General features: G+C 41.3%; 1 protein-coding gene across 1 annotated transcript in view; it reads left to right on the forward strand.

Annotated features, from left to right (window-relative positions):
* The window catches only part of HERC3 (HECT and RLD domain containing E3 ubiquitin protein ligase 3), a 41,969-nt gene that overhangs the window by 13,809 nt on the left and 3,256 nt on the right, over nucleotides 1-24,904 (forward strand). Inside the window, exons 2-21 of the mRNA XM_088521955.1 lie at nucleotides 1,055-1,214; nucleotides 2,503-2,579; nucleotides 3,180-3,401; nucleotides 5,088-5,179; nucleotides 5,812-5,942; nucleotides 6,540-6,700; nucleotides 7,176-7,252; nucleotides 7,978-8,102; nucleotides 8,609-8,668; nucleotides 11,040-11,151; nucleotides 12,471-12,660; nucleotides 14,362-14,525; nucleotides 15,121-15,234; nucleotides 16,589-16,612; nucleotides 16,699-16,788; nucleotides 18,360-18,530; nucleotides 19,153-19,296; nucleotides 20,657-20,823; nucleotides 22,004-22,070; nucleotides 22,544-22,626. Of these exons, the coding sequence (XP_088378081.1) occupies nucleotides 1,055-1,214; nucleotides 2,503-2,579; nucleotides 3,180-3,401; nucleotides 5,088-5,179; nucleotides 5,812-5,942; nucleotides 6,540-6,700; nucleotides 7,176-7,252; nucleotides 7,978-8,102; nucleotides 8,609-8,668; nucleotides 11,040-11,151; nucleotides 12,471-12,660; nucleotides 14,362-14,525; nucleotides 15,121-15,234; nucleotides 16,589-16,612; nucleotides 16,699-16,788; nucleotides 18,360-18,530; nucleotides 19,153-19,296; nucleotides 20,657-20,823; nucleotides 22,004-22,070; nucleotides 22,544-22,626 (2,431 nt within the window). The remainder of the gene's footprint in view (nucleotides 1-1,054; nucleotides 1,215-2,502; nucleotides 2,580-3,179; nucleotides 3,402-5,087; nucleotides 5,180-5,811; nucleotides 5,943-6,539; nucleotides 6,701-7,175; nucleotides 7,253-7,977; nucleotides 8,103-8,608; nucleotides 8,669-11,039; nucleotides 11,152-12,470; nucleotides 12,661-14,361; nucleotides 14,526-15,120; nucleotides 15,235-16,588; nucleotides 16,613-16,698; nucleotides 16,789-18,359; nucleotides 18,531-19,152; nucleotides 19,297-20,656; nucleotides 20,824-22,003; nucleotides 22,071-22,543; nucleotides 22,627-24,904) is intronic.

Consider the following 24,904-nt stretch of genomic DNA (forward strand, 5'->3'; position numbering starts at 1 on the left):
GATAGGTATGCAGTTTTTGGTGCTTATACGTTAATGATTTCTAAGTATCTTTGATGCGGAGTGTCCTTTTTGTAGAATGACATGTAATGCTCTTCCCTCTTGTGTCCTAGTCGGGTGTTTTTTCTTTTATTAAAACTAACGAGTGGCCTGTAGTTTGGAGCAAGCCTTTCTTTGCCTACCCTCAAACATTTACATCTAATTTGAGGGAGAAATAAATAAATAAATAACCTTCCTTCTGTTTGAGTTTTTCTACCAGGTGTGTGCCATTTTTTTCTAATTTTGTTGCAAATCAAGGATTTTTCATGTCCATTTTTAAGTCTTACATAAGACATCAACAACTCCAAGCCTTATTCCTTAACAGTAGTTGTCAAAGCTATTTTATCTGTATGCAGTGACATAACAATGAGAAATTAATTGTGGGTAATCTTTCAAAGGTGAGAGTGATTTTTTTCTGCTTTTATTCCACTGTGAGACCCCATTGCTCTGGTCCCGTTTTATTGGATTTGTTTGATGTATGTCTGACAGCAACAACAAAATGACTAATAATTGGTTCATTGATGGAATCCTGTTCCAAGACTAGCACTGGGAATATTATAATACATCTACTTTTGTACATTGAGCGATGAATTGAGAGACCACTGAGTCAGTCAGCTGTCTGGATAACCCATCTTCCTTGGGTATGAGGTGTGGAAAGGTAGGAGAGTTTCACAGGGTCTGCTGAGTTCCGAGTCTTTGATGATCCCCACATCAAAACCGAATGAGAAAGCATCTAATCTGTGAACTCTGGCTCTTCCTAAACAACCTTATGGGTTTCTTCCTCGTATCTGGAGCCAAGCAGCTATAGATGTGTACCTATATCTATGTGGGAGCAGGTGCCTGTCTTTATTTTCTGGTTTACAGATGAGGCTTTCAGGACTCCTCTGTGTTCCATAGAGTCTGATGCTTTCCTCTTAGGGAGTTTCAAAGCAGAATTGGGCATCATTGTACCCCTCTAGCGTCTATGTGTAAATATGAGTCGAATCCTATAACAGGAGAGGTTTTCTGTTTCCTTCAGAACAAATCGGAGCACTGGCAGGACAGCACATAGTGCACGTGGCCTGCGGAGAGTCTCACAGCGTGGCGCTCAGCGACCAGGGCCAGCTCTTCTCCTGGGGCGCAGGCAGCGATGGACAGCTGGGCCTCACTACTATAGAAGATGTGGTGACAGTACCGAGGTAATTTTTTTAACAGGTTCAGGTCACACATGCACATAAGCATGAGACCTCTTCCTCCTCCTCTGCACTGGCATTCTCTGAGCCTCCTGGGGTTTGGTGAGTTCTCAGTAAAGTCAGGTAGGGCAGACCTGCGCTTGGGTGCTCAGGGCTCCGGAGGAGAAGAAAATCGGAGACTTTTCTCCTTGGAAAGAATGCCAGTACATGAGGAAAAAGCTAAAAATGAAAATGCTTTGTGATATCTGTGTTTATTTGGCTCCCTGGGAAATCTTCTGAAATAGGAGCTACCTTTTAAGAATAGGGGGGAAAAAAAAGTGTGGCTGAGTCAGCCAGCATCTCAGCTCCGAAACCGTTGTGCTGTGTTGTTCATTGGCAAGATTTACATAGTGCCAAAGCCACTAAACCAGCCTATTGCAGTTTTGAAAGTCAATGTTATCAAAAACTTTCAGATAGTTTTTTTTTTTTTTTTTTTCGTTTACATGCTTATTTAATCTAACTTACCTGTGTAAGAGCACTGGTAAGGGTTAAATGGAAGCACACGTAGATGGTGCAGGGGCCAGTGGCAGATATGAAGACTCCTTCATTCACAGCAGGTCATAGACAATAGGTCTCAGCTTATCACCATAATAAATACGTTTGGTCTCTCTGTACTTCAAGTATATTGTATCACTTGATCTGTGTACACAATCATAGGTGTATTGGACACCTGTCTGGGGTGGTCATCATTGTGGAAGTAGCGTTTAAAATAAAAGAATTTGAGTTACAAAGCATTACATTGGAGCTGGAATGCTGGCTTTATGGGAAGACAACCCTTCACTTGCAGGTAGATCTGCTGCATCAAAGAGAGAAAGGCTCACATGCTAACATGATAGTGCTATTTTAAGTATAGCATTTTAAGAAATAACATGACCCTTTAATACTTGCTGATCTGTGTACAAAACACTGGGGAGGTTTTGGTGTTTTAGCTCACAGGAACTACTCTGCCCCTTGTGAGCACGAAAAATGTTGATACCTGAAAGAACAGAGTAAACAAGATGCTAAAACTAAGCGATCTCCACCATTTTCTGAATGTTAGGATTCAGCTTTATAGCAATAACTTAGTTGGAGTTGGTAGCCAAGTGTCTTAAGCTCTTCACAGTTTTGCGGGTCTTGGGGGGTGGATCTCTATTTTCTTCAAGACTCTATACCTCAGTTTCAAAACTGCCGGTTATGTATCTGTGTAGCAAAAATACTTGAATGAAAACAATAGTGTTAACTTTAGGTGATTATTCTAAAATAGCATCTCCTATAGGTTGATAAAGAAATTGAACCAACAGACGATACTGCAGGTGTCCTGTGGAAACTGGCATTGCCTGGCTTTGGCAGCAGGTACCGTAACATTCATTATTTATTACCAAGATTTGTACTGCTGTTTTGCACAGTGCCTAAGATCGAATATTTTCACATTACAAGCCAAGGGTATCCTTGTCTCAGCTGCTTTCGGTCCAAATGGGAGAGTATGCAGTTGATCAGATACTGTGAGTATTGAAGGAGCCCCAGAAAACCTTTGCTAGTACTTCAAGAAAGGAAACAACATGCACAGGCCACCCACTGCCTCACTATTGTGTGATGGCAGGAACTCTTAAAACCTTTCCATTCTGCTATAGAAAAATGTATATAATTAATGTCTTTGTATAGAAGTTATCCTTGGGTATTTCTCTGTGGTATGCAGCATGTGGACCATTCTTCATTGTGGCGTTTAAGTTACAGTAGTTCTGTGTTATATTTTGCACTTAGTCATACATCTGTGTGCTTACCTGGTGTCTTCAGACTCTGCTTTTGTTTTAACAAAGTGTGTCTTCTTGATTTTTCCATTGTAAAGATGGGTGGAAAGGAAGCCTCTAGCATTGGTTGATGTTCATTTTGACAAACTTAATTCTCCTTTTGTCCAGCTTTTACTCAATGACTGTTTTTCTTTCCTTGTTTCAGATGGCCAGTTCTTCACGTGGGGGCAGAACAGTTATGGTCAGCTGGGCTTGGGTAAAGAATGTCCCTCCCAAGCCAGCCCACAACGTGTCAAATCTCTTGACGGGATCCCTTTGGCTCAGGTTGCTGCAGGCGGAGCCCACAGCTTTGCCCTATCTCTCTCAGGAGCTGTGTTTGGCTGGGGGAAGAACAGCTCAGGGCAGCTGGGACTGAGTGATGAACGAGGTATTAAAATCTCACTTCTAGGCAAAGAAGAAATGGGCTTTTTTGGCTGAGTGCAGCTTTTCTTTTCACATTTACAGTGTATTTTATTGAGCAAATAAGTGACCTTAGCTATTCTTGTGAAGAGAGGACAGAGAAACAATATCTGAAAGTCCCTGCAGGCTTTTTGTATTTGGTAGAAACAATATCTGAAAGTCCCTGCAGGCTTTTTGTATTTGGTACAAACAGAAACAGCTTTTTCTTTCTGTTGTAGATGTTAGTGGCTGCAAAGAAGTCTAAAAATAAGATCTCTCAAATGCAGACATCACCATGTCTGCAACCAAGGAAGGGCTAGAATTCTTTCTTTCTTCTCTCAGAATGCTTTGTCCGAGCTCTTGCTTGAAGTTGGTGTGGAGCAAATACTTGGAAAACTTATAATACAACTTGCATTCTCTCAGAAATATTTTAGGGCTGCTTTCTTATACTGTATGTAAGCTAGAGCACTGATCTAGTAGAGTAGTGGCTGTGCTCTTCCCACATACATTAGCAGATAGATGCTCTTAATTTCAATACAGCACTAGCAGAAAAGCTGCAGTTTATATGAGAGACTTGCTCTTTTAATGAGCTATATTAAATATATAAGGGGTCTCTGCTTATGGGCCTGTGTTGGCCAGGGATCAAAGTCTGTTTTCCCTCAGTATATAGCACAAATGACGGGTATCTGTAATAAATATTTGGTATTCATGGTGAGTGAATCATAGTGAAACAGTATGGATTATACGTAGTGAACATGAAGAGCAAAGTCTACCAACATGAGCCTTTTATAGCATAGTTATTTAAGCGATTATGCTGTAGAGTTAGGAAGCATCATTCCAGTCAAACTAAAGATTAGCAGGTGCAAATACAGAACAGAGTATATATAGAAGCTACTCTCATTTCTAGATCTATGAGAATATGATCATTTTCTTTCCACTACCCAGAAAAAGCATCTATAAAATCCTTTGGTGAGAGTCTTTAAAATGGACAGAACTCTAGATAGGAACCTCATTTTTCCTTGATGCAAAATAAGCAGTTGAAATGTCTAGCTGTCCCATCAGTATACCATGAAATCTTGTTTGGTGTATTCAACTTGCAAGTGGGAAGACCCACTTTTATTGATATAAGATATCAGCATGAAGACGAAAAGTATCATTAAACTGAGATAAGTCCTTGCAAATAGGAGGATTTTCTTAAAAGATAACAGAAGAAGGAATGCCAGGCATTTAAATACATCTTGGATTCAGTTTCCCATGTGCCTTGTGCTGATGTCCCCCAGGCTTGAAGAGGCTCTGAATGAGGTTTTGTAAACAACGTGTGCAGCAGCATATGAGATGTCTGGAATGGAGCAGGAGACTAAAGGTGTGTAACTAGGCTGCACTAGTAATGTGTCCCAGCCTGCAAGTATAAACTGTGTTTATGCAACATTCTCATTATTTATGTTCTTGCTCTGGACACCTTCCTTTGTGGCACAAGTCTTTTAACAGTTGGAGGAGAAAGGGACAGTGACATGTTGAAGGGCAAGTGACATGTTTTTTTCCACATTTACTGAAACTTGCATGGAACCCCATCAGAGTTGCAGGTCACGTCCAAAAATCAAACTGCTAGTGTTTTTTCAGACATTTAGGATTCTGATTGTGAAAAAAACCTTTATTTTCATGGTTTACTATGCAGACCGAGAATCTCCTTGCCATGTGAAGTTGTTGCGGTCTCAGAAGGTTGTTTACATCAGCTGTGGAGAAGAACACACAGCAGTTCTGACAAAGGTAAAAGTGCCAATCTGGGAATGTTGGCTGCTGTCTCATCTGCCTGGTGGGTTCATTTAGTTTCCTGGGTAATGGCACTTAAAAACAGGTTTATTTACCTTATTCCATCTGATCCCAGTAAAATGAACTAAATGAAGTAATTGGAAAGTGAAATGTTGTTTTAATTTGTTTTGAGATTCCTTGTGAGTGTGATCCACTGTCATTTTTGAAATGGAAGATGTTAATAATTCATGACAATGAATAGCAAAAATCAGTTGGCTCCTCAAAGAAAAAGACTTTGATCAGGGAATTTGACAAACATGCCTCCAAAGGGCTGAAAAGAGCTTTTTACTGGAAGATAAAAAGATCTGTTGTGCATCAGAAGGAAAAAAAAAAAAAAAAAAAAAACAGGGCAAAAGGAAGGGGTGTTGTAATTTGATCACAACCTTTACAAAAGAGGTTTTCAATTCTATACCTCCTGCCATTTCCAGGTAAGGTGTAGTTCAGTGCTTACAGGACAGGGCTGGGTCTTGGGAGATCACCATTCAGTTCCTGCCTCTGCTTAAGCCTGGGCTGGAAGTGAAACGAGTCAGGGAGATGCTGCTAGGATATGGGTCCCTAAACAAAGAATGTGCTGTCTGATTTGCTAACAGAGTGGAGGGGTGTTCACGTTCGGTGCAGGTTCCTGTGGGCAGCTGGGGCACGACTCCATGAATGACGAAGTGAACCCCCGAAGAGTTCTCGAGCTCATGGGCAGTGAAGTATCCCAGATCGCTTGTGGCAGGTGAGTGCCTGTGTGCAGTCAGGAGCTTCCTTCAGTGAAGGTTAGTGCTGATGTTGGCTCTATACGGGGTAGTTGCTTCTGCATCCGATGTGAAAAAAATAGGTTAATTTAAATTTTACTTTGCATTAGAATTTTAAGGCCCTCTAAATGAGGCTGATTTTAATTGGGACTGTTGTCTATGCTATGACCTAGTGAAAAATCTCTTTCCGTCTTATTAGACCAGATGGACTCTAGAGCTGCAGCCCCTTTGGTCACAAGTTTACTGCCTCTTTCAGAAAAGAGAGTAACACTGTGCCATGATGCTATTTTTTGATATGTACTGACTTGGCAAATGACTAAGGTGATTTCATCTGTGAGCCTGATACCGACTGCATGCTGGCACAGACTGGTTTTTGTTCCTTCCACCTAACAAGCCGTATGTGCTCCGTAGACTGGTGCCATCAGGTGGCAAAAGCTGATCATTGGTGTTAGTGGAAAGATACTGCTTTGCACCAGCTTCTGGCCTAGTGGAACAGAAAATAAATTTCAGACTGTGTTTGTTTGTTTTTTCTTCAGTTGTTAAACATGGCCCAAACTTTGTACCCATCTCTGTTACAGACATCACACTTTAGCCTTTGTGCCTTCTTCAGGAATGATCTATGCATTTGGCTGTGGAACAAGAGGCCAGCTAGGAACTGGGCACACGTGCAATGTTAAGTGTCCCTCTCCTGTGAAGGGTCACTGGGCAGCTCACAACGGGCAACTCTCAGGGAAACCTGGTACGTGCTGTGCACGATTTGGAGTGGCTTATGGACACAGGTCATTTCATTTCGTCCATAAACATCTTGAACTGGTCTGTGAGTTGGAATCACACTGCTGGAAAGAGAATGAACTCAACCCCCTAGTCCAGAAACACCATGGAAAGTGCTGGGTGACCTCTTACTCTCAGTTACTGTGTACTCTCTCCTTTTCCCTTTTCATGGCAGAGCTCAGCATCTGGTTATCTGGAGCTTTTGTAAAATTGGTCTAGTACTGATTTTGGAGGGCTGACCCACCGTAGTTAAAAAATTGCCTTTCCCTCTTGCCAGGCCAAGAGTGTCTCTAAAGGAAGTGCTGAAGTTCAGCCTTATCCTCAGGTAGTCCAGCTGCTCCTTGTAGCCTAAGGCTTGAGCCACTGGAGCATATGAGGGGGAAAGGCAAGCAGGAACTGAAATCCATCAGCCTCTAACACAACTGCATCTCTTTCTTTAACAGATGCTTGTAAATATCATATTGTTAAACATATCTTCTCTGGAGGAGACCAAACATTTGTGCTTTGCTCCAAATATGAGGTAAAACGAATCAAACATCATTTTAACTCTATGCTTCTGTCCCCAGCCTTCACAATGAATGCATCCCTTTTTTTTTTTTTTGGTCATGTCTCCCCAAGAGAATATTGTGTTTTTGGAGTCCCTTTCACCTTGCGAACCTTTCTAATGGCTTACAACTGTTACAGGGATTTCCAACTGATGAATAGTGGCTGAAAGAGCATAGATGCATTCCTTCAGGGCCATGTCAAAGAGCAATTGGGAAAGCCCTGGTTTCACTTTGATCGACAGGGAGAAGAATTAATTTCCTTTGCAGATTGTAAGGAAGAGGCCGCTTTCCCTCTAGAGAGTAGGGTTGTGCAACACACACACTGAGGTTATCTGATGACATAGGCTGTAAAGGGCTGAATGTGCAATTGGTGTTTTTTTGGTGTCTGTCTCCTTATTTATTTGAAGAGACATTTGACATACCTTTTTGTGGCATATTTAAAAGGGCTCTGGTAAATTTAAGATTTTTTTTATATTTGTATATTTTATATTTTAAAATATTTATTTTTATATTTGTTAGTGGTCCTGTTTTTTTTTCTATACCCTTTTGGGTTCATTAGTTGAGCCACAGCCTCCTTATCAAGCCTGTGCATAGAACTCACTGAGAAAGCAATCATTTTTTAATTATAAAATAGAGATGATAAATAAGAAGGAATTGTTTTACAAGCCTTGCCTTTGCTGAGATCCATATCTTCTCACAGAATTCCTTGCCTGCTGATGATTTCCGGACCATAAATGAAACACGTTACACCTGTTCAATAAATGATGAAACTATAGATGTCTGGAGGCAAAAGCTTTTAGAAAAGAGCAGTTCTAATTCTGTCAAGTAGGTATTGGGACACTGGACAAGCCTTTTCTTGAAGGTTTTACTGAAAGAATTTTGTTGGCTGCCATGCCATGTTTTTATTTGGAACTTTTGAGGATGGCAGGTTAGAAGCAAGGTCTAGCAAGACCAGAGGAATTTGAGGCTACCTTGGAACATGTCTGAAATTGTGGTGGGTGGGATCTGAATTTAAAGTTGTCTTGTTGTGTGCTTAAGAGTTCATGAAGAAGTGCAAGAAACTTTGTACAGGTTGATTGCAATTCCTCTCGCCTTCCCCTGTGTGCTTGCCCTGAGAAAAGCAGAGTAGATGGAAAGGAGGCACTGCCGACATCCTTTAAAAGAGAGATTTTACATTATCTTGAGTGGGCTGCCTCAGCATGGTGCCTCTGAATGAAGGGGTGATTCTGAGATTGCTCTCAAAGCATGGAAAGGAGGAGAGCTGAGGGGATTTGCTGGAACATCTGTTCTTACTCTGTGTCTCTCATTTTCTTTTGTCTTCTCGCAAACAGTAATGTAGTTCAGATACTGTCCTCGGCTGCCTGCTGGAATGGAAGCTTCCTGGAGAAGAAGTAAGTGCAAATGGAGTCCAGAAGTGTGGCTTTCCCTTGAGATAAACTGGAATCTCTTTACTTCGTTCACTGTTGCAGTGGGCTTTGATTTTTGTGATCAGGCAGGAGACTGGGGCAGAGAGCCCCCACTAAGGGTAGTCAGAGCTGGATAAGGAAGGCAAGTAGTCTAAGAAAGTGAATGGTGAGTGTACTGTAAGTGATACAGAATTCTTAGAGTTGTCACTTTTTTTTTTTTTGATTTTTTTGTTTTCTTACAAAATGCATATGAACTCTTTTTGCTTTGAAAAAGAGAGGAGTTAGGCAGTAAGGGAAAGACTGATCCTGGATATCTGAACAATCTCATGCGCAGTGAGCTAGCTGGTGAGCATTGGCTTGGGTGGAGGTATACTTACAAATGGACTGCTTTTAAAAAATACATTCGTATAAGCAGTATGGCAGCACTTTCCTTTTAGATGATGTCAGTTGTGGAAAGTTTTGCACTCATGCTTGCGAAAGCAGGAATTTCAAGGAGAGCATGACTGCTGGTAAAGGATTAATGGGTGTAACTAACCATGGGTGGTGACAAGGAAGTAATATGTGTAGCTTGGTGACAAGCTGTAGGCTGGAAGGGATTGTGATGGCTGTGTCTATAAATGGTGGGGACGTAACAGCATAAGGTGAAGAGGACGAGGACTTTTTATGGTGATGTGATGAGTAATGACCTGTAGCTAGATGAAGAAGAATCTAGTTACTTTGAATACCCTTTGACTAATATTTTCCAAGAACAACTTGAAGAGAAAACAATATACTCGTTATTCCTGCTTGTTTCCCACTGGCGCAATGGTTTCTTCTCACACTGTGAGATTTCCGAGTGGTTGTGTCGCAGTAAATAGTCCCACATCTCCTTTGATTTTGGAAAGGAGTGGAATGCGTGACTTGATCACCCCGTGCGGCTGCCTTTCCACCTTAGTGATATCTTGGCTACTGCAAGATTTAACTTTTACAGAAGATCTGTGACCTAATGCAGCATAAAATCTGAAGCTACCGTAACCTGAGATGAGGCTGTCTTTAAACATGCATCTTTATATGTGAAATGAATGTTACAGTGCACCTTGTAGAAACACCCTAGTACATCCTTTCAGCATCCTAATGCTATGTAGGCCTGCTTGCAGGATTGCATTGTCTACACAGGGTTAAATGGCAGAGCAGCTTTTCTGTCCATGTCAGCTCCAGTGCTGCTTCTGCACATCACAGCCTGGAGTTTTCTGTGCCACAGGGTGACTCTGAGGAGCTATTTCCAGCCTTGCGTTGTTATGGAAATAACTCTTCTACTACAGCAGGCTAAATTTAGCTTCTTCAATCAGTAGAGTCGCATCAGCAAACTGACAAAGGCATCTTATGTTTAATAGGTACCTTTTCCTTCGGGGGTTTGGATATGGCACAAGCTCAAGGTGACTCGTGACATACAGCTCTTGGGAGAAATCCTTGAGTGGAATTGAAGTAGTGGCTGTTTTTTAATTTTTTTTTTTTTTTTTTTTTACTGTCATCTGTGGAGCTGTTTTATCTGCAGATGGTGGTGCTGAGAGCTAATGTTACAGATGCTGAATATGCTCTAGATGCTGAGATGGGTAACTTACCTGCTGCATTGCAAGACATTTTAGTAATGCTAGATCAAGCTGTCATATTATTGTCCTCAAAGGCTTGCCCTCATTATTGCACTTATACAGGCATCTGGGGTAAATTGAAGCCTTTCAAGTATAGCAGAAAGAATGGAACATGTTTGTTACAACTAAATACCACATGAAGACCCCTTTCAACTGTGCTGTGGTTTGATTGTGGTGATCCCGGTTTAGTTTTAGAGACAGAAAATATGGAGATGGAGTTGCTGAAAGAGCTGCTTTGAAAGTCTCACCCTGTTTCCTTTTGAAATCCCTCATCTGATGTTCCCTTGTGTAACAGGCAGCGTCTTCTTGCACATCACCCTTTCCTTTCTTATGGTATGTGCATAAACAAATTTTTCTATTAAAAATGCATGGTGTGTATATCAGGCAACCCAGCAATGTGTTACGTTAGGGTTTTTTTTTTTTTTTCAACAGAGTTTTAAGAAGTCAGACCTGTCCAGGCAGGCTCCTAAGTCAGGAAGGTGTGTTGGGGAAATCAAAGAATTAGGTATTTATCTGCAGGAATCCCAACCCTAACCAAGGCCCTAAGGAGTACAGAAGGGTGATTTGTCCATCTTGTGTTTAGCAAAAAGTTCTGCTTTATTTCTAGACTGATTCATTCCTTGGAGACCATTTCTCTGTTGCTTGCTCTCAGGCCATGCTCTCAGGCCACAGGGTAGTCCTGTCTCTTTTTTTAAATTTATGCCAGCCTGTCTGTGATTTTTTTAAAGAATTGATGAACATTTTAAGACCAGTCCGAAGATCCCGGGGATTGATTTGAACTCCACCAGAGTGCTGTTTGAGAAACTGATGAACTCTCAGCACTCCATTCTTCTAGACCAGGTATTGCACTTCTGGATTTTGGGGTATTCAGAGGGAGAGTAAAGACTTTGTCCCTCTTTAACATTGAAGTAACAGGAGCTTTTTTGAGGGGCAGATTGCATTTCGTATTTGCAGGCTAGATCTTGTGTCTTCATTGGCCTGAGCTAATTCCATCTTCTGAGAATCTGGCCCAAAATCTTGTTTTTTCAAAAAAAGTTTTGTCCCATGGCAGTGACTACTTGAAATAGCTCCTGAAATTAAGTTTGCCTCTGGTACACTTGTAAACAATGAGTATATGCTCGTTTCTTGCATGTTGAGTATTTGATTGTTTTATACCAACTCAAGCACTGTTGATACTAACAGTTTATTCTAATTCAGGATCTGTCTGTCAAGAGTGCAAGACCTGTGAGATGTGATTCTTTGTGTTTTCCATGACTTTTTTTTAACTTAATTTTAATTTTAACACAATATTTTAAATGGCTTCTGAATGTATGCTGGGTAGAAGCACTAACTTTGGTGAACTTTATGGGACTTTCAAAAGTCAGTGTGACTTCTGTCTTTTCCAGTTCATAGCTAGTGGAGTGTGATCTCGTGAAATAAGTAATGAAGTTAGGGTTGTTTGCTGTGCAGGTAAGTCGCTCTAACTGTTAACTATATGGCTTTGGTGCTAAAAATCTCTGCCGTTCTTTTGACTTTTTGATGATAATTCCTCATTGTTTGGTTCTAAGCAAGATGCACAATAACACCTGCAGTACTTGAAGGTAAATATAGTGGCAGTTAATTTCTATAGTGTGGCATAAATTAATGATGGATCATTTGGTCTTTTAAAGTGATGTTCTATGATATGATTCTTTTTACAATCCTTGTAAATCCTTACATGTTTCCCAGGGTCTTCCAGCTACTATGATGGCAGAAGGAGAGCCTCAGTGAAAAAAAAAATTTCTGGCCTGTTTTCAGGTGCCTGAGTGAATTATTGAGGGAGGAGAAAAAGAAAAATTTATTTCAAGCCAAATATTAATTATAGTGAAAGGCTGAAGACTAAAAATTACTTTATAGAACTGAGGACTTAAGTCATACAGATATCTGATTCATTCAAAGTGTGGTTCTCCCCACAGCTCTTCAGAATCAACCCGTGTCCTTTCTGTTGTGTATTCATTGACCATAGCTAATCATCATCTTCAACCTTCCTGGCTCCCCTAAAGCAGAGATGACTTAGCATATTGCATATTTCTGTAGGTTACACAGCATATCAAATCCTTATTTTAGGCATAGTGGGACCGAAATAGTAGATGCTCCATCACCCAAGATAAGTTGCCTTCTTTTCTTTTGTTTCCTTCTAGATATTAAAGAGCTTTGAAAGCTTTTTGATTCCTCAGCTGTCCAGCTCACCACCGGATGTTGAGGCAATGAGGATCTATTTGATTCTGCCTGAATTCCCACTCTTCCAAGACTCCAAGTATTATATAACATTAACACTTCCTCTAGCAATGGCTATCCTGCGCCTGGATACCAACCCCAGTAAAGTTCTTGGTAAGGGATAATTCGTTTTTTCCATTTGAGCCATTTCAGACACATCCTGCTCCAGCACCCTGCTGGGAAAGAAAGTGTTGGCTTTAGATTTTTCTCTCTTATTTTGTGTTGGCTTAACCTTTTATTTTGCTACCGCAGCTGCACTGATGATTGATGGTTATTTTCGGTATAGTGTTGTTAGGAAGGATTCACCTCCAGAAAGGAGCAGGGAGCCAAAAGCAGTCAAGGAATCTAACCCCATCCCCAAAACTAAGTTGCCATGTAAAAGTTTTTTTCGAGAGTGCTTTGAATTTTAGGTTTAAAATATGAGGAAATAAAGAATTTGCCATACAGGTAAAATATGGGAAGCACATCAGCTGCAGTAATACAAAACATAAAATGCCTGATAGTGTGGATAATAAATGAGAAATAAAATTCAGGTTAAGAAGAGAGAAGTTGAGAGCCCTATCTAATTTACCTACCTTCAAAGTTTTGGTTCCAAAGAAAATTTTAAGGCTGTCGCATGAGCATTGGTTTTGTATATAGTGAGGATTAAATACCTTACTCTTTTAAATTTATCCAGCTATTACCCACATTAAAATATCCTATTCTAAATATCCTGTTCTGAATGTACTTCTTATACACAATGATCTTGTCCTATATAAGGTACAGAAAAACCTACTGTTTTCTCATCATGCTGAACATCCCAGCTCTTCTCCTGCATCTGAATCTTCACATTTCTGCTCATATTATTTCCTATTAGCTTAGCTTAAGCTAAGTAGAATATATGCTGCTTGCAGTCCATACTAATGTTTGCTAAGCTGTTACTTTTTGTTATGTTTTGTGTGGCTTTAGGTTATCTTATACTAATTCTCATATAAGCTATGCCTAATGCTATGTAATGCGTTCAGGCCTCCAGGAGCATTGCTGCAATTAAATTGAGTTTTTGTCCTTATTAAGAGAGAGTTTGGGACCAGCTCGTCTCCTGTGCTTGGAGTTCCTAGTCCACTGTGATTGACTGCGTATAGAAATGTAAAGGATCCTCATACTTCTGCCTGTCACAGTTTATTATAGTACTTGCATCCAAGAAACTAAACTGGTGTTTGTTTCTATCAATAGATGTGATGGTTTCTCAAGCTCCTGCTTCTACTTTGCAGGCAGATTAGGTCTGGTGAAGATGTTAATAAACCTGGGTACCTTCAGAAGATAAGCAGGGCTTATTGTCTTGGCCAAGAAAGTAATCAACTTTCTTAACAAGGAGGAGTTCAGACCTTTAGCACGGATGTGCCAGGGAGGCTTTCCTGACACTTGCTAGAAAACTGTGGTACTGATGGAGAAGGGACCATGCAACTATTTTCCTGTCACTAATAAAGAAATAGGGAATGGGAGAGCAATTAAAGTGACAGAGAGTTTGGTCATAGGTTCTCTGCAAGAACTCAATATCTTGCAAAAATCTTGAATTAGGCTCCAGCACTAATTGGTGTGGGGGGTGGGTAGCAAACGGGGTGGTTATATGAAAGAGGAGAGAAGGACTTCTGAGACTTCTAGCATCTGCAGCTGACTTGTCATACCTTCCTACTTCTGCAGTTAGGAGAGAAATTGGGAGGTTTCCCAAAATTATTATTAGGTGTATTTCCCTGTTTTCAGCTGTACCCGCATATTTAGAATAACACACTGTGGCCTTCCATTTAATATTTATATTGATGTTCCTCTCCTTTCCAGATAACTGGTGGTCTCAGGTGTGCCCAAGGTATTTCCTGAGGCTAGTGGACCTCTACAAAGGGGCAGTGGTGTACCTGCTTAGCGGAAGAAAGACACTGCTCATCCCGGTCTTGTTCAGCAGCTACATTACAGCTGCTCTCAGACTTCTGGAGAAGCTCCACAAGGTGAGAGGGAAGCCTGCGTGCAAGCTGGCCCCAATGATTCACAGTCTAGTCTCTGCCCTTTGCCATTTGGCAGCTCAAGAACAGTTACAGGCCTGGCTTGACATCTCTGTCATTGGCCATTGAGACAGCACAAGAAGGAAGATGTTAGCGCTTGTCCTGAATTCAGGGTTCTTGAAGACTGTCCAGTCCTGTCTCAAACACTAGGAAAAATTTACCTTAGAGAGTGCCACTGCTGAGCACTGCTGAGACTGTGTGTCATCTAAATACCTGTTTTTCCATCGCAAATACCTGTTTCATCATCCTTTCTGCTCCCACTGCTTCAGTGCTTGTTGAGGAGGAGGAAGAACTAAAAGAAGCAGTAAGAAAAGTTTTTCTCTACCATGTTTTGCATTATTAGTTATCTCAATTAGTTCATAGTAAAATATAAGACACTTCAGTAATTTGCAAGGCTTTCTGAGGCGTAATGTTGTAAGCTGCTGTGTTTGATTTCACCTGAACTATGAGGGGAAGCCTCTTTGATTAAAGCAAGCCTGCCTGTTCATAGAAAAATGCTGAATGCATCCATATTTTCAAAACCTTCTGCTTTCTTCACTAGGTAAATCAGAAAGTTAAGCACATAGAATATGATAAGTTTTATATCCCTGAGATTTCCAGTTTGGTGGACATTCAGGAGGATTATCTCATGTGGTTCTTGCATCAGGCTGGAATGGTAAGAGCTTTTATGTGTAGTCATGAAATAGCTGTTCATGTTTGTGTCTCTGCTCCTAAGAGATCTGCATTTTTAATATCCTTAATAAGATTATAATATGTACAGCATAGGAGCATCTTTATGTAAGATCTCTCAGATTTGGGTACTCAGTATCTTGACAAAGTTGCCTTAAAATAAGACCATCTGAAAAGCTAAAGCTAACAATATTTAACTTATGCTTGTAACGATCTTTGTGATGATTCGTGCGAGTCCCATATGATCCTTGCACCAGGGGATTAATTGAGTCGCTGGATCCTTTTAATGTACTCAACAACCTCAGGAGTCAAATCCTGTATTCTAAAATTATAATTTTTACCCTTTACTTCTGCTGTTTAGGCAGGTATTGTGAATAATGTAGCCAGTGATCTTAAAATGTTGCTCTATAAGAGGAGACAGTGTGGCGTACTGGCTAGGGGACTGAACCAAGACTCAAGAGATGTGGGTTCTATTCCTGGCTCTTCCAGTAACCTGCTGGGTGATCTTGGGTAAGACCCTTCACCTCTTTTATGCCTCACTTTCCCATCTGTAAGAATGGAGATGACTAAACTGAGGGCTGGAAAATGCTGCGTAGAAACCCAATAAAAATATTTAACTGTAGGGAGGAAAGAAATCCCAAATATGAGAAAATGCCATGGCCATCCATCAAGGGCTGATGCAGGAATAAAACCTGACTGTAGCAAGAAGTTTACGTGTTTTTATGGACTTTGTAAATGTCATGTGTGCTATGGCCCCTATCCCTACCTTCTATTGTATAAGCAGTGCTGTTCTGTGCTTGCTTTCAGTGACTGGAGCAATATAATATTGACTCAATTTTGTGTAACAGTAGTTGGAAAAAAAAAAAAAAAAGGCATCAATATGCCTGATAAGAGGAGTAAGTTTTGTTCCTGGAGTGGTTTTACATTGTCATGTTGTGACCTTACATTCTCTCATGTTGTTTCACATGGTTTCTGCTGTGGAGATATTTTCCTTGTTTCCTTCAGAAGAGTGAATTTTTCACTTACAGCAAGCTAGCACAGACTTCTGTGCCAGTTAGTCCTCTTAGTCCTCTGCTTAGTTAGTCCTAGCAATATCTGATGCACCAGTTTTGAATTAGAGCTCGTGCATTTCCTTGAGAAGGAATTTTCTGTACTTCTCTTTAAGAAGAAAAAAGGTTGTTGGTGTCAGAAGAGACAAGGGTTCATTGGGTCACCTTTGAACTAGTCCATCCTAAAAAAAAACAAGAGACAATATTAACAGATATTAACAGAATGAAGGATTTTTAATTTTTTTTCTCCTTTTTTCCTTTTTTTCCTTTTTTTTTTTTTTGCTTTCACAGAAAGTAAGACCTTCTATCATGCAGGTAAGAGAATTTTTCTTCATATTTCTTATTTGAAGAAGCTTATCAAAACTGCAAAATGGGAACCAACTTGCCTACCTTTCTTGCAGGATGCTGTGACACTCTGTTCTTACCCTTTCATCTTTGATGCTCAGGCTAAGACCAAGATGTTACAGACAGATGCTGAACTACAGATGCAGGTACCATTTTTTATTTTCTCATTTTCCTGTTCCATTTCTTTTTTTGCTGCCTTTCCTATCAGCTTCTGCAAAGGATTCACTGGGAGTTAGTGTGCAGCATTTCATTGTTTCTGTGACAAGAGGGGATACATTAGTTGGGAAATCTCCACTTCGGATACTGCAGAGGCAGTTCCTGGTTTCTTACACTTCAATAAGCTTGGAAAAATCAGAACTGCGAGATGCGATAGAAATTTAAACAGAAAACTGTGTGTTTGTGGTCATCTAAGGGTAGAAGCAAGGTGATGTCTCTACTAGAAGAGCTGTAACGCTGGCAAAACAGACGGGCTTTTAGGTAAGTGGGTTCCTTTTTGAAGTTTCTGCCTGACAGATGATCTAATGGTCAGAAATGGAGGCTTGAGGTCCAGCTCATGACCTCATTCATGGTTGCAAGCAGTTACTGTTGTCACTGCAGTGTCTGCAGTGAAGGGCATGGAGCCTGGGTGCTCCAAGAGTGAGGCCACAGCAGCTCATCTGCTCTGATGCCCTTACCCTGTAGGTGGGGGCCAAACTATGTCCCAGACAGTGTGTGACAGGGACAGTTGGCCTGTCACATGTGCCAGTGTCACTGCTCAGTGCTAGCTGCACTGCTCATGGAGGTGGCTCCTGAGAGGGGAGAGCAGTGGTCATTGGTTCTGCACCCAGTGCAGGTGGGCTCAGAGAACAGTCCCGTCCTCTGGAAAAAAGAGTTTGGCAACGTCTTTGGTTGCCAGGTTCCTTCAAAGTAGAAAACTGTCCTCAGTTACACATGGCTGCGGTGCCAGTCTCATGTAAGATCCATCTCTGAGCTTTTCTGGGGTCACTTAAAACACACGGTCCCTGTCAAGGAAGAGAAGGTTGGGCCTACACTCACTCAAGAGTTTTGGGTTGGCCTCTGATTGCTGTCATTTTTGCAAACCTCTCCCATATATTTCCAGCTTCCCAGAAGGTGATTGTGAGCAGTGTATTGCTGCGAGGAAGGTATATGCACAGCATATACCTTGCATACAGTGTGCATTTGTCACTTACTAGACTCTAGACTCTGTGAGTGAGAATAAACATGTGTAGTCAAAATGTGTAGTCAAAGCTTTGGCTAGTATTTGTGTCTCACCCAACACCAGAAAATCCATGTAGGTGCAAACTTTGGACTGTGTGGGTGGGTTCCCTGGTGCCTTGCAAGTTGCAGTAGTCACCAGCTTTAGTAATGTTGCCACCCCTCACAGACTCTCTGACATCTTTTAAGGGATATTTTCACACTGAGTTTCTCTGCTCTTTCCTCCACCTATCTGCCTTATGTCACACAGTGTTTGGGAGCTGGCTCAAATTTGATTGAAAGAAGTCAGTGGACTCAGAAGGTGTGGATGTGGGAAATGGGGGGAAATTAGGCACACGTATGCACAGAAGCAGACATATGCATCGAATCTTTGTACACCTGCAAAAGCAGACTAAAAGTAAGGAAGAAAGGAACACCAGGCATATGGCTACTAACTGTTTTTCTTTCAGAAGAAGAAAGGAGCAAATCAGCAGCTGTTTTTTCACACTTTTCTCATTTTCAGGTAGCAATAAATGGTGCAAATTTGCAGAATGTCTTCATGCTTCTCACCCTCGAGCCTCTACTGGTCAGAAGCCCCTTCCTGGTACTTCATGTCCGCAGGAGTAACTTGGTTGGTGATGCTTTGAGGGAGTTGAGCATACATTCGGACATTGATTTAAAAAAGCCTCTTAAAGTAAGTTTTCTCCATTCCTTCAGCACTTCTCATCCGCCTGACATTTCTACAGCCCTTCCCTCCTTCACACTACCTCTTCATCAGTGTTTCTCTTCTGTCACCCCTGGGATGTATTGGCAATGGTCATTTTACAAAGCATGTAAAGGTTGCTTTCTATTTCGGGGCCATTTTCCTCGTGTGCCTACAATATAAGGGAGAGGGAGGAAAACATTTCTTGGTCATGATGTAGCATCCCTTCTGCCACTCTACAGGAATAGGTCACTCCCAATAGGATGTGTTTTACCCCTTGGAGGTTGCAACAAAGTTTGAAGCTGCTAGAAGCAGCTGTGGTAACAATTGCTTGCACTCTTGTTGCTGCTTCTTTGGTAGGGAGGACAGATGGCTATTTATGATTTAGTTACCATTCAACATGAGAAAAATGAGGACTAAAACGTTTTTCAAAATGCCAAATTTCCTAGTTCCTGTTCCCTTTCCCTCTTGGCAAACAAAGCACTGAAACGGGCTTATGGGTCGAGATGGATTTGGGTATGTAAGGGCTTTGCATAGCTTCCTGGTAGAAATACATCTGATGCACTTGTAGTCTCACTTCTGCGTCCTTGTTACTGACTGACTTTTCCTGCAGGTCATCTTTGATGGTGAGGAAGCTGTGGATGCTGGAGGGGTGACCAAAGAATTTTTCCTGCTATTGTTAAAAGAGCTGCTCAACCCCATCTATGGCATGTTCACTTACTATCCAGAGTCAAACCTGCTGTGGTTTTCAGACACGGTGAGCCCTTGCCCTGTATCCATGTTGCTTGAATGAATAAGCTCCCTTTGAGTGACAAGGGAGTTAGCAGCAGCTGTGGTAATGATCTTCCTCACATTTTCCTCCCACGACACAATGCAAGCTCTATTTCCAGCCAGTATCAATTACTATAGGCCATTAACTTTAATGGACCCATGATCATTACACCTGTTAAAGAACTGGCTCTTTTTCTTCATTCTTATCCCACAATAAAACATGTATTAAGTATCAGATGCCAGTTTATGATGGAAAGGTTAATAGAACTCTTATTAACATGAATGTGACAATCATGTTCTGCTTTACAGGACCAGAGGCTGACCTGAGCTTCTGTGCTTCCCCTGCTCTTCACATAATTGTAATCAATCCACTTACTCATGCATCACTATCACACTCAGGATCTAAACTTGTTAATGCTTTATGTCAGGATGCTCTTAAAAGTCAAGAAACATGGTTTGTAGCAAAGTTGGTTGGTTTTGGAAGAGTGTGAAGTGCAAGTTCCCTGCTGTAAGATATCAGTATGCTGGAGGTGATGGTTATGTCCTTTTTCCTTGCCCTTTCTTGCTAATAGAATGGAAAACTAAGTTGTCAGTCTCCCCTTAAGGTATAGCTCCTCTGGTGGGGGTTCTTTTAATTCATTAATTATATTTTACAAAGAAAGAAATAACATGGTACCTGGTAACTTGTAAGCAGTATTACAGAGCAATTACTCTTTTTGTTCATGATGTAAAAAGAGCATGTCTTTTGACACTAAGAATAATGGCAGTGTAAGCACTGCAAATACCAGAATCACTTACCTGCAACATTAAACAAATAGAAGCAGACTGATTGTGACTGACATCTCAGTGTGCAAGTAAATGTGGGGAGGAATGAAGACCAATATACCAACACCTACCTGTATTTGTTTAGGTACTGCTATGGCTGTGTGTAAGTTTGTAAGAGAAAACAGGATGGGGGGAGGAGGTAGAGGTGTTGCATATTTTCTTGCAGTAATAGATGACAAACATTAAAACCTCATTGATGTCTAAATCCAAGAGAAAAAAAAGAAAGCACAGAAAAGATGGAAAGGAGCGGTAGCTATTTGAAGCTGCTTCTGCAGCTGATGATTGCTTGCAAAGGTAATAGGTCTTGTTTTTCAAAGCCTCCATTCTGTGCCACAGTCCAGCAGGGCCAGGATCAAGGACTTGAGGATCAGCCTGGGACCTGTCGGAAGCACTTTGCTTTTGCCCCAGCTGAGAAAGTAGTGAGCAGCTTGTTAATGTCATCGCCTCATGGGGATAACGGGTACTGTGCACTGCACTAGTCACAGTGTGTCTCATCAGGATTTCTGTGCGTGGTTTTGAAGTGTTTTGTAGAACACAACTGGTTTCACTTGATTGGCATCATATGCGGTCTTGCAATATACAACTTCACCGTGGTAGACCTGCACTTTCCCTTGGCTCTGTACAAAAAGCTCTTGAATGTGAAGCCGTGCCTAGAGGATTTGAAGGAGCTGTCCCCTACAGAAGGAAGGTATGAAAAAAAACATGGCAGCCTTTCTGGGAGTGGAAACCATCCTCTTGGGAACAAGAAATGCCAAACTGGATAATAACTGTTCAGTAAGCCACCTCCCGATCCATTTTAGTGGCAGATGAATCTGGGGGTCATGATCCTAGGAAGATACTTAGGCATGTGAGGAGTTTCAGAGGAGCCATCTCCTCTCCCACAGGCTCAGGTCAGAGTACTCAGACTGTAACCCCTGCACCCACCTTTCTGACACCAAACAAATGGGTATCAAAATGTCCAAAGGAGACTTCCCACATAGCTTAGAAAGCAGGGAGTGGGGGCCTCTCACTCCACAATGTGATCACGTGCAGGATCCCAGATCGTGGCCTCAGCCTCTTCCCTCTAGTTAGGCTTGGATTAGCGAGCCGCTCTGACGTGCGGCTCACGATGCATCCCAGGATGGGAGCTGTGCGTGGGATGGACGGGTTCCTGTGGGCAACTCCTCTGTTATCTGCTCCTTGGACCACCGTAACTCTGACATGGTCTGATGCTAGGAAGGAGGCTGAATGGGGTGAAGGGATGGCTTTTTCTGAGTGAGGGATGGAATGTCTTCTGCAAAGTTGCAGGGGCCTTTTGTCCCCTCTCACACTGAGAGGTTAAGATCGCTCCGTCTTGACTGCTGTTTCCTTTTTTTCTGCTGAGCTGCTGTCTGATTTATCAGTGCAAAGTTTTCAGCTGCATTTAACAATAACGAAGTAAAATACCAAGAGGACAGGAGCAAGATTTAAAGGAATAGGACAAGAATAATTTGTATATAATGGGATATAGATATAACTTCCCACCACCTTTACTTCCTCCATCTCCTCATACCTTTGTGTGGTGTTTATACTATCCAGCAGGCCTTAAGAACTAGAAATGTAACTCTGTTCTGAGGCTAGAATCATTAATGGGGTTACTTATACCAGGTAGGTATGGATTATATTGATAGTTTATGTAGAGTGGCATTTATCCTGATTCCAACAAAATGTCTGCATGTTTGGAGCATATTTTTTCTTGTCTCTTTAAGTCACTCAGAGTTTCTCTCTCTTGTAATCCTGTTACCTAGCTGTATGATACTGTTTGCTTTTGCTGATTTTATTATTCCCTTTAAATATATGTTTTTCTGAAGGTCTTGATTTTTCCTCTTCTTTCCCTACCTCTCTTCTAGGAGTCTTCAGCAGCTTTTAGATTACCCAGGGGAAGATGTAGAAGAGACATTCTGCTTGAATTTTACAGTAAGACATATTTAACTTGTCAGTGCTCTGATTGTTATGGTACAGTTGAAGCCCATCTGCTTATTAATTTATATTATAATTTATAGTTAAAAATAGCTTTTATAGTGACCAATACCATTTTTTCCCTGCAAGAAATTGATACCTAAATACCTAAAATAACTTTTGCCATGTACACCAATATACAGGATACTTTAGAAAAATTCCTAAAAGGGTGACTTTATTCCCTTCCAGGTTTGCATTGTAGTTGTACAGCAAGCAAAAATGTAAAAAATAAATAAATAAATAAATAAAAAGTGAAACATAAACGGCATTTGCAGCAGAGAAAACTTACTTTGCATTTGCCCTTTTTTCTGGTCTCTCTACTGCATCCTTCTCATACCAATAATCCACTATGAAAGAGAACCTTGTATCTTGTCGCAGACTCATGGTCTGGGAAGTATTTTTGATAAAACTAGTTTTCTGTTTGTGTATAGATCTGCAGGGAAAGCTATGGTGTGACAGAGTACAAGAACCTGATTGAAGATGGAGACAAAATTCTGGTGCAGAAGGATAATAAGTAAGTGGGGCATATATGGGGGTGGACTCAGATTTGTGGTAAAGTCAGACACAATGCCACAGCAAATTTGGCTGAGATGAAGTTTGGGAAGAGCATTAGAAATTACTGTGAGCATATTCTAGGACTAGCTCAAAGTCATTAGGCATCTGTGGCCCTTAAATAAACAGGAAAGTTTTCAGCATCTTTTCGCCCGTGTTTAGGGAATGTTCCACACCATTTTGCGTGCACATCTCCCCTATAAAAGACCTTCCCATGCGACCTTAGCACAGCTTAACACAGCTTGCACCCAGTAAACAGAGATTGCCATGTAATGTGAGGCCCTTGAGAGTTGATCTCCCTGATTGTGTTTACGGAAACTGTACATGACCAAAAAACAAAACTGAAATGAGCAAACTTATTTAGGCTCTTAGTTCTGGAGCAGGAAGCACATTCCCTTGTGCATGCCTGGTAGACAGGAGGACCACCATCACTGAGCACAGCTACAAGGCACTACTGTGCATAGACTCCTCTCCATTTGACTGACCCCCTGAGAGTTATTACCAGCACTGCTACCATTTCCCCTCCTTTTTATTTTTTTTTTCAACTACTGAACTGTTTTCTTCTTGTAATCCAGTAATTGGATTTCTGCAAATGCCTTTCTTACTTTAAGCAGCATTCAGATTCTTTCTGCGCTGTCAAAACAGGATGATCCAGTGATTAGTCGGCTGCATGGCTAGGGGCTTATACTGGGGCTGCTGAAGACCTTGCTGGCAAGTCTGGAGATGAAGTCATTTTGTATTAATCTGATTATTTTAAAAGCTTCAGATTGTGTCTAAAGCCATTGCAGTAACAAAAGCATTGTCTGTTACTCTCCTAGCTACTGCACACATGGGTGCATTATTACAGATAGATAGCTGCCTCCATGCAAAATCCAAGTGGATCTGAAGCAGTGTAAATGTGTCTGGCTGTATAGAGAAGGTGGACTCCAGGTAAACGAAGGAGTATTTGAGGTCAAAATGAAAACGTTAGTGGTAGTCCCCTTTTATGTTGGCCATGTTCACTGCAAAGGAAGAGGCTGTTTTCCTACTGTGTGACACACTGACCTAGGGGCAGGAAGAATTATGGCTCAGAGCAAATGTTTGGGAAGAGCATCCACATTAGATCCTGCAACTTTTGAGTCAGGATATGCAACAAGAAAAGCAAATCAATGAGGAGAAATGGTAGTTTGCAGCTGCACCAGCTTTTAACACATTCCAGAATGTAATTGCTTTGCCTTGGCCAGCATGGTTGAACTCCAGCTAACCTCTAAATCCAAGTCTAGACAAAGCTGCCATTTCATCCAAGTTGCACCGCTTAATGACTTCCTCCCTGCTGTGTTCAGAGGTCAGAGGAGCAATTTGCTGCCCTCCTGGCCTGAGTCGCTACGTGCATGTCCTTGGGCACTGCCCTTCCTGCTGGTAGAAGGTGCGCCCGGAACTGAAAGATTCACAGCGTTGCTTTCACTGAAAAATGCCAAGCAGGAAATGCCAGCATTTTCCCCTTGTCCTTTGGGGTTCGTATTGGGTGATGCAACAGAGAATGTTCTTGATAGAAGGTTCATGACCATAACAGTTACAGAGGTATTAAGCAACAGTTAAGCACTTGATCAGCTTGGATTTATGGTATGCTCAGGTGACTACCAGGAAAATAGCAGTTAAACAAATGCGTGGGCAGTAAATGCCCCTTTGCCATGTGGTTTTTTATTCCAAGCTTTCATGTTTATTAATCTGCTGCTTAGTTTTTGTTTTAAGGCTTCCCTCCCATCCTTTGCTCTTTTGACACAGCATATACCATGAGAATTCCTCCACCAAAAGGTCAAAATGTTTCTTTCCGTTGTGGCCTCCTCAGCTAGTAGACTCAGATAGTGGACATTTCTTCCTGACCTGTCTAGTTGCTGATAGAAGGCATGAGCTTCTCTCAAACGTCAGGAAAAAGCAGCTGTTCCACCCACACAGGCTAGTTTCATGTCTCAGTTTGCCACATTATGCAGGCTGATGCTTTATCGTCAGATATAAACAGGGGAAATATTTTAAGTCATTGCACAAGTAAAATTCTAGTGCTGCACTCAAATTATGATGCCCTAAGAAAAGGAAAGAGACAGTATAATAAAGATGCTTAACCTGATAAAGTCCAGAGACAAGAGTTTGGCCAAGGCCTTCCAGAAGTTTCTGGCCAATGATTACAGAACATTTTTTATTTTATTTTAATGCTATTCTTGGAACACCTTGAGGCAAAACAGCGTTGTCATTCTGAGAAAAGT

Source organism: Tinamus guttatus, unplaced genomic scaffold (genome assembly GCF_059628265.1).
Source record: "Tinamus guttatus ecotype Peru unplaced genomic scaffold, ASM5962826v1 Tinamus_guttatus_pri_ptg000140l, whole genome shotgun sequence".
Taxonomy (NCBI): domain Eukaryota; kingdom Metazoa; phylum Chordata; class Aves; order Tinamiformes; family Tinamidae; genus Tinamus; species Tinamus guttatus.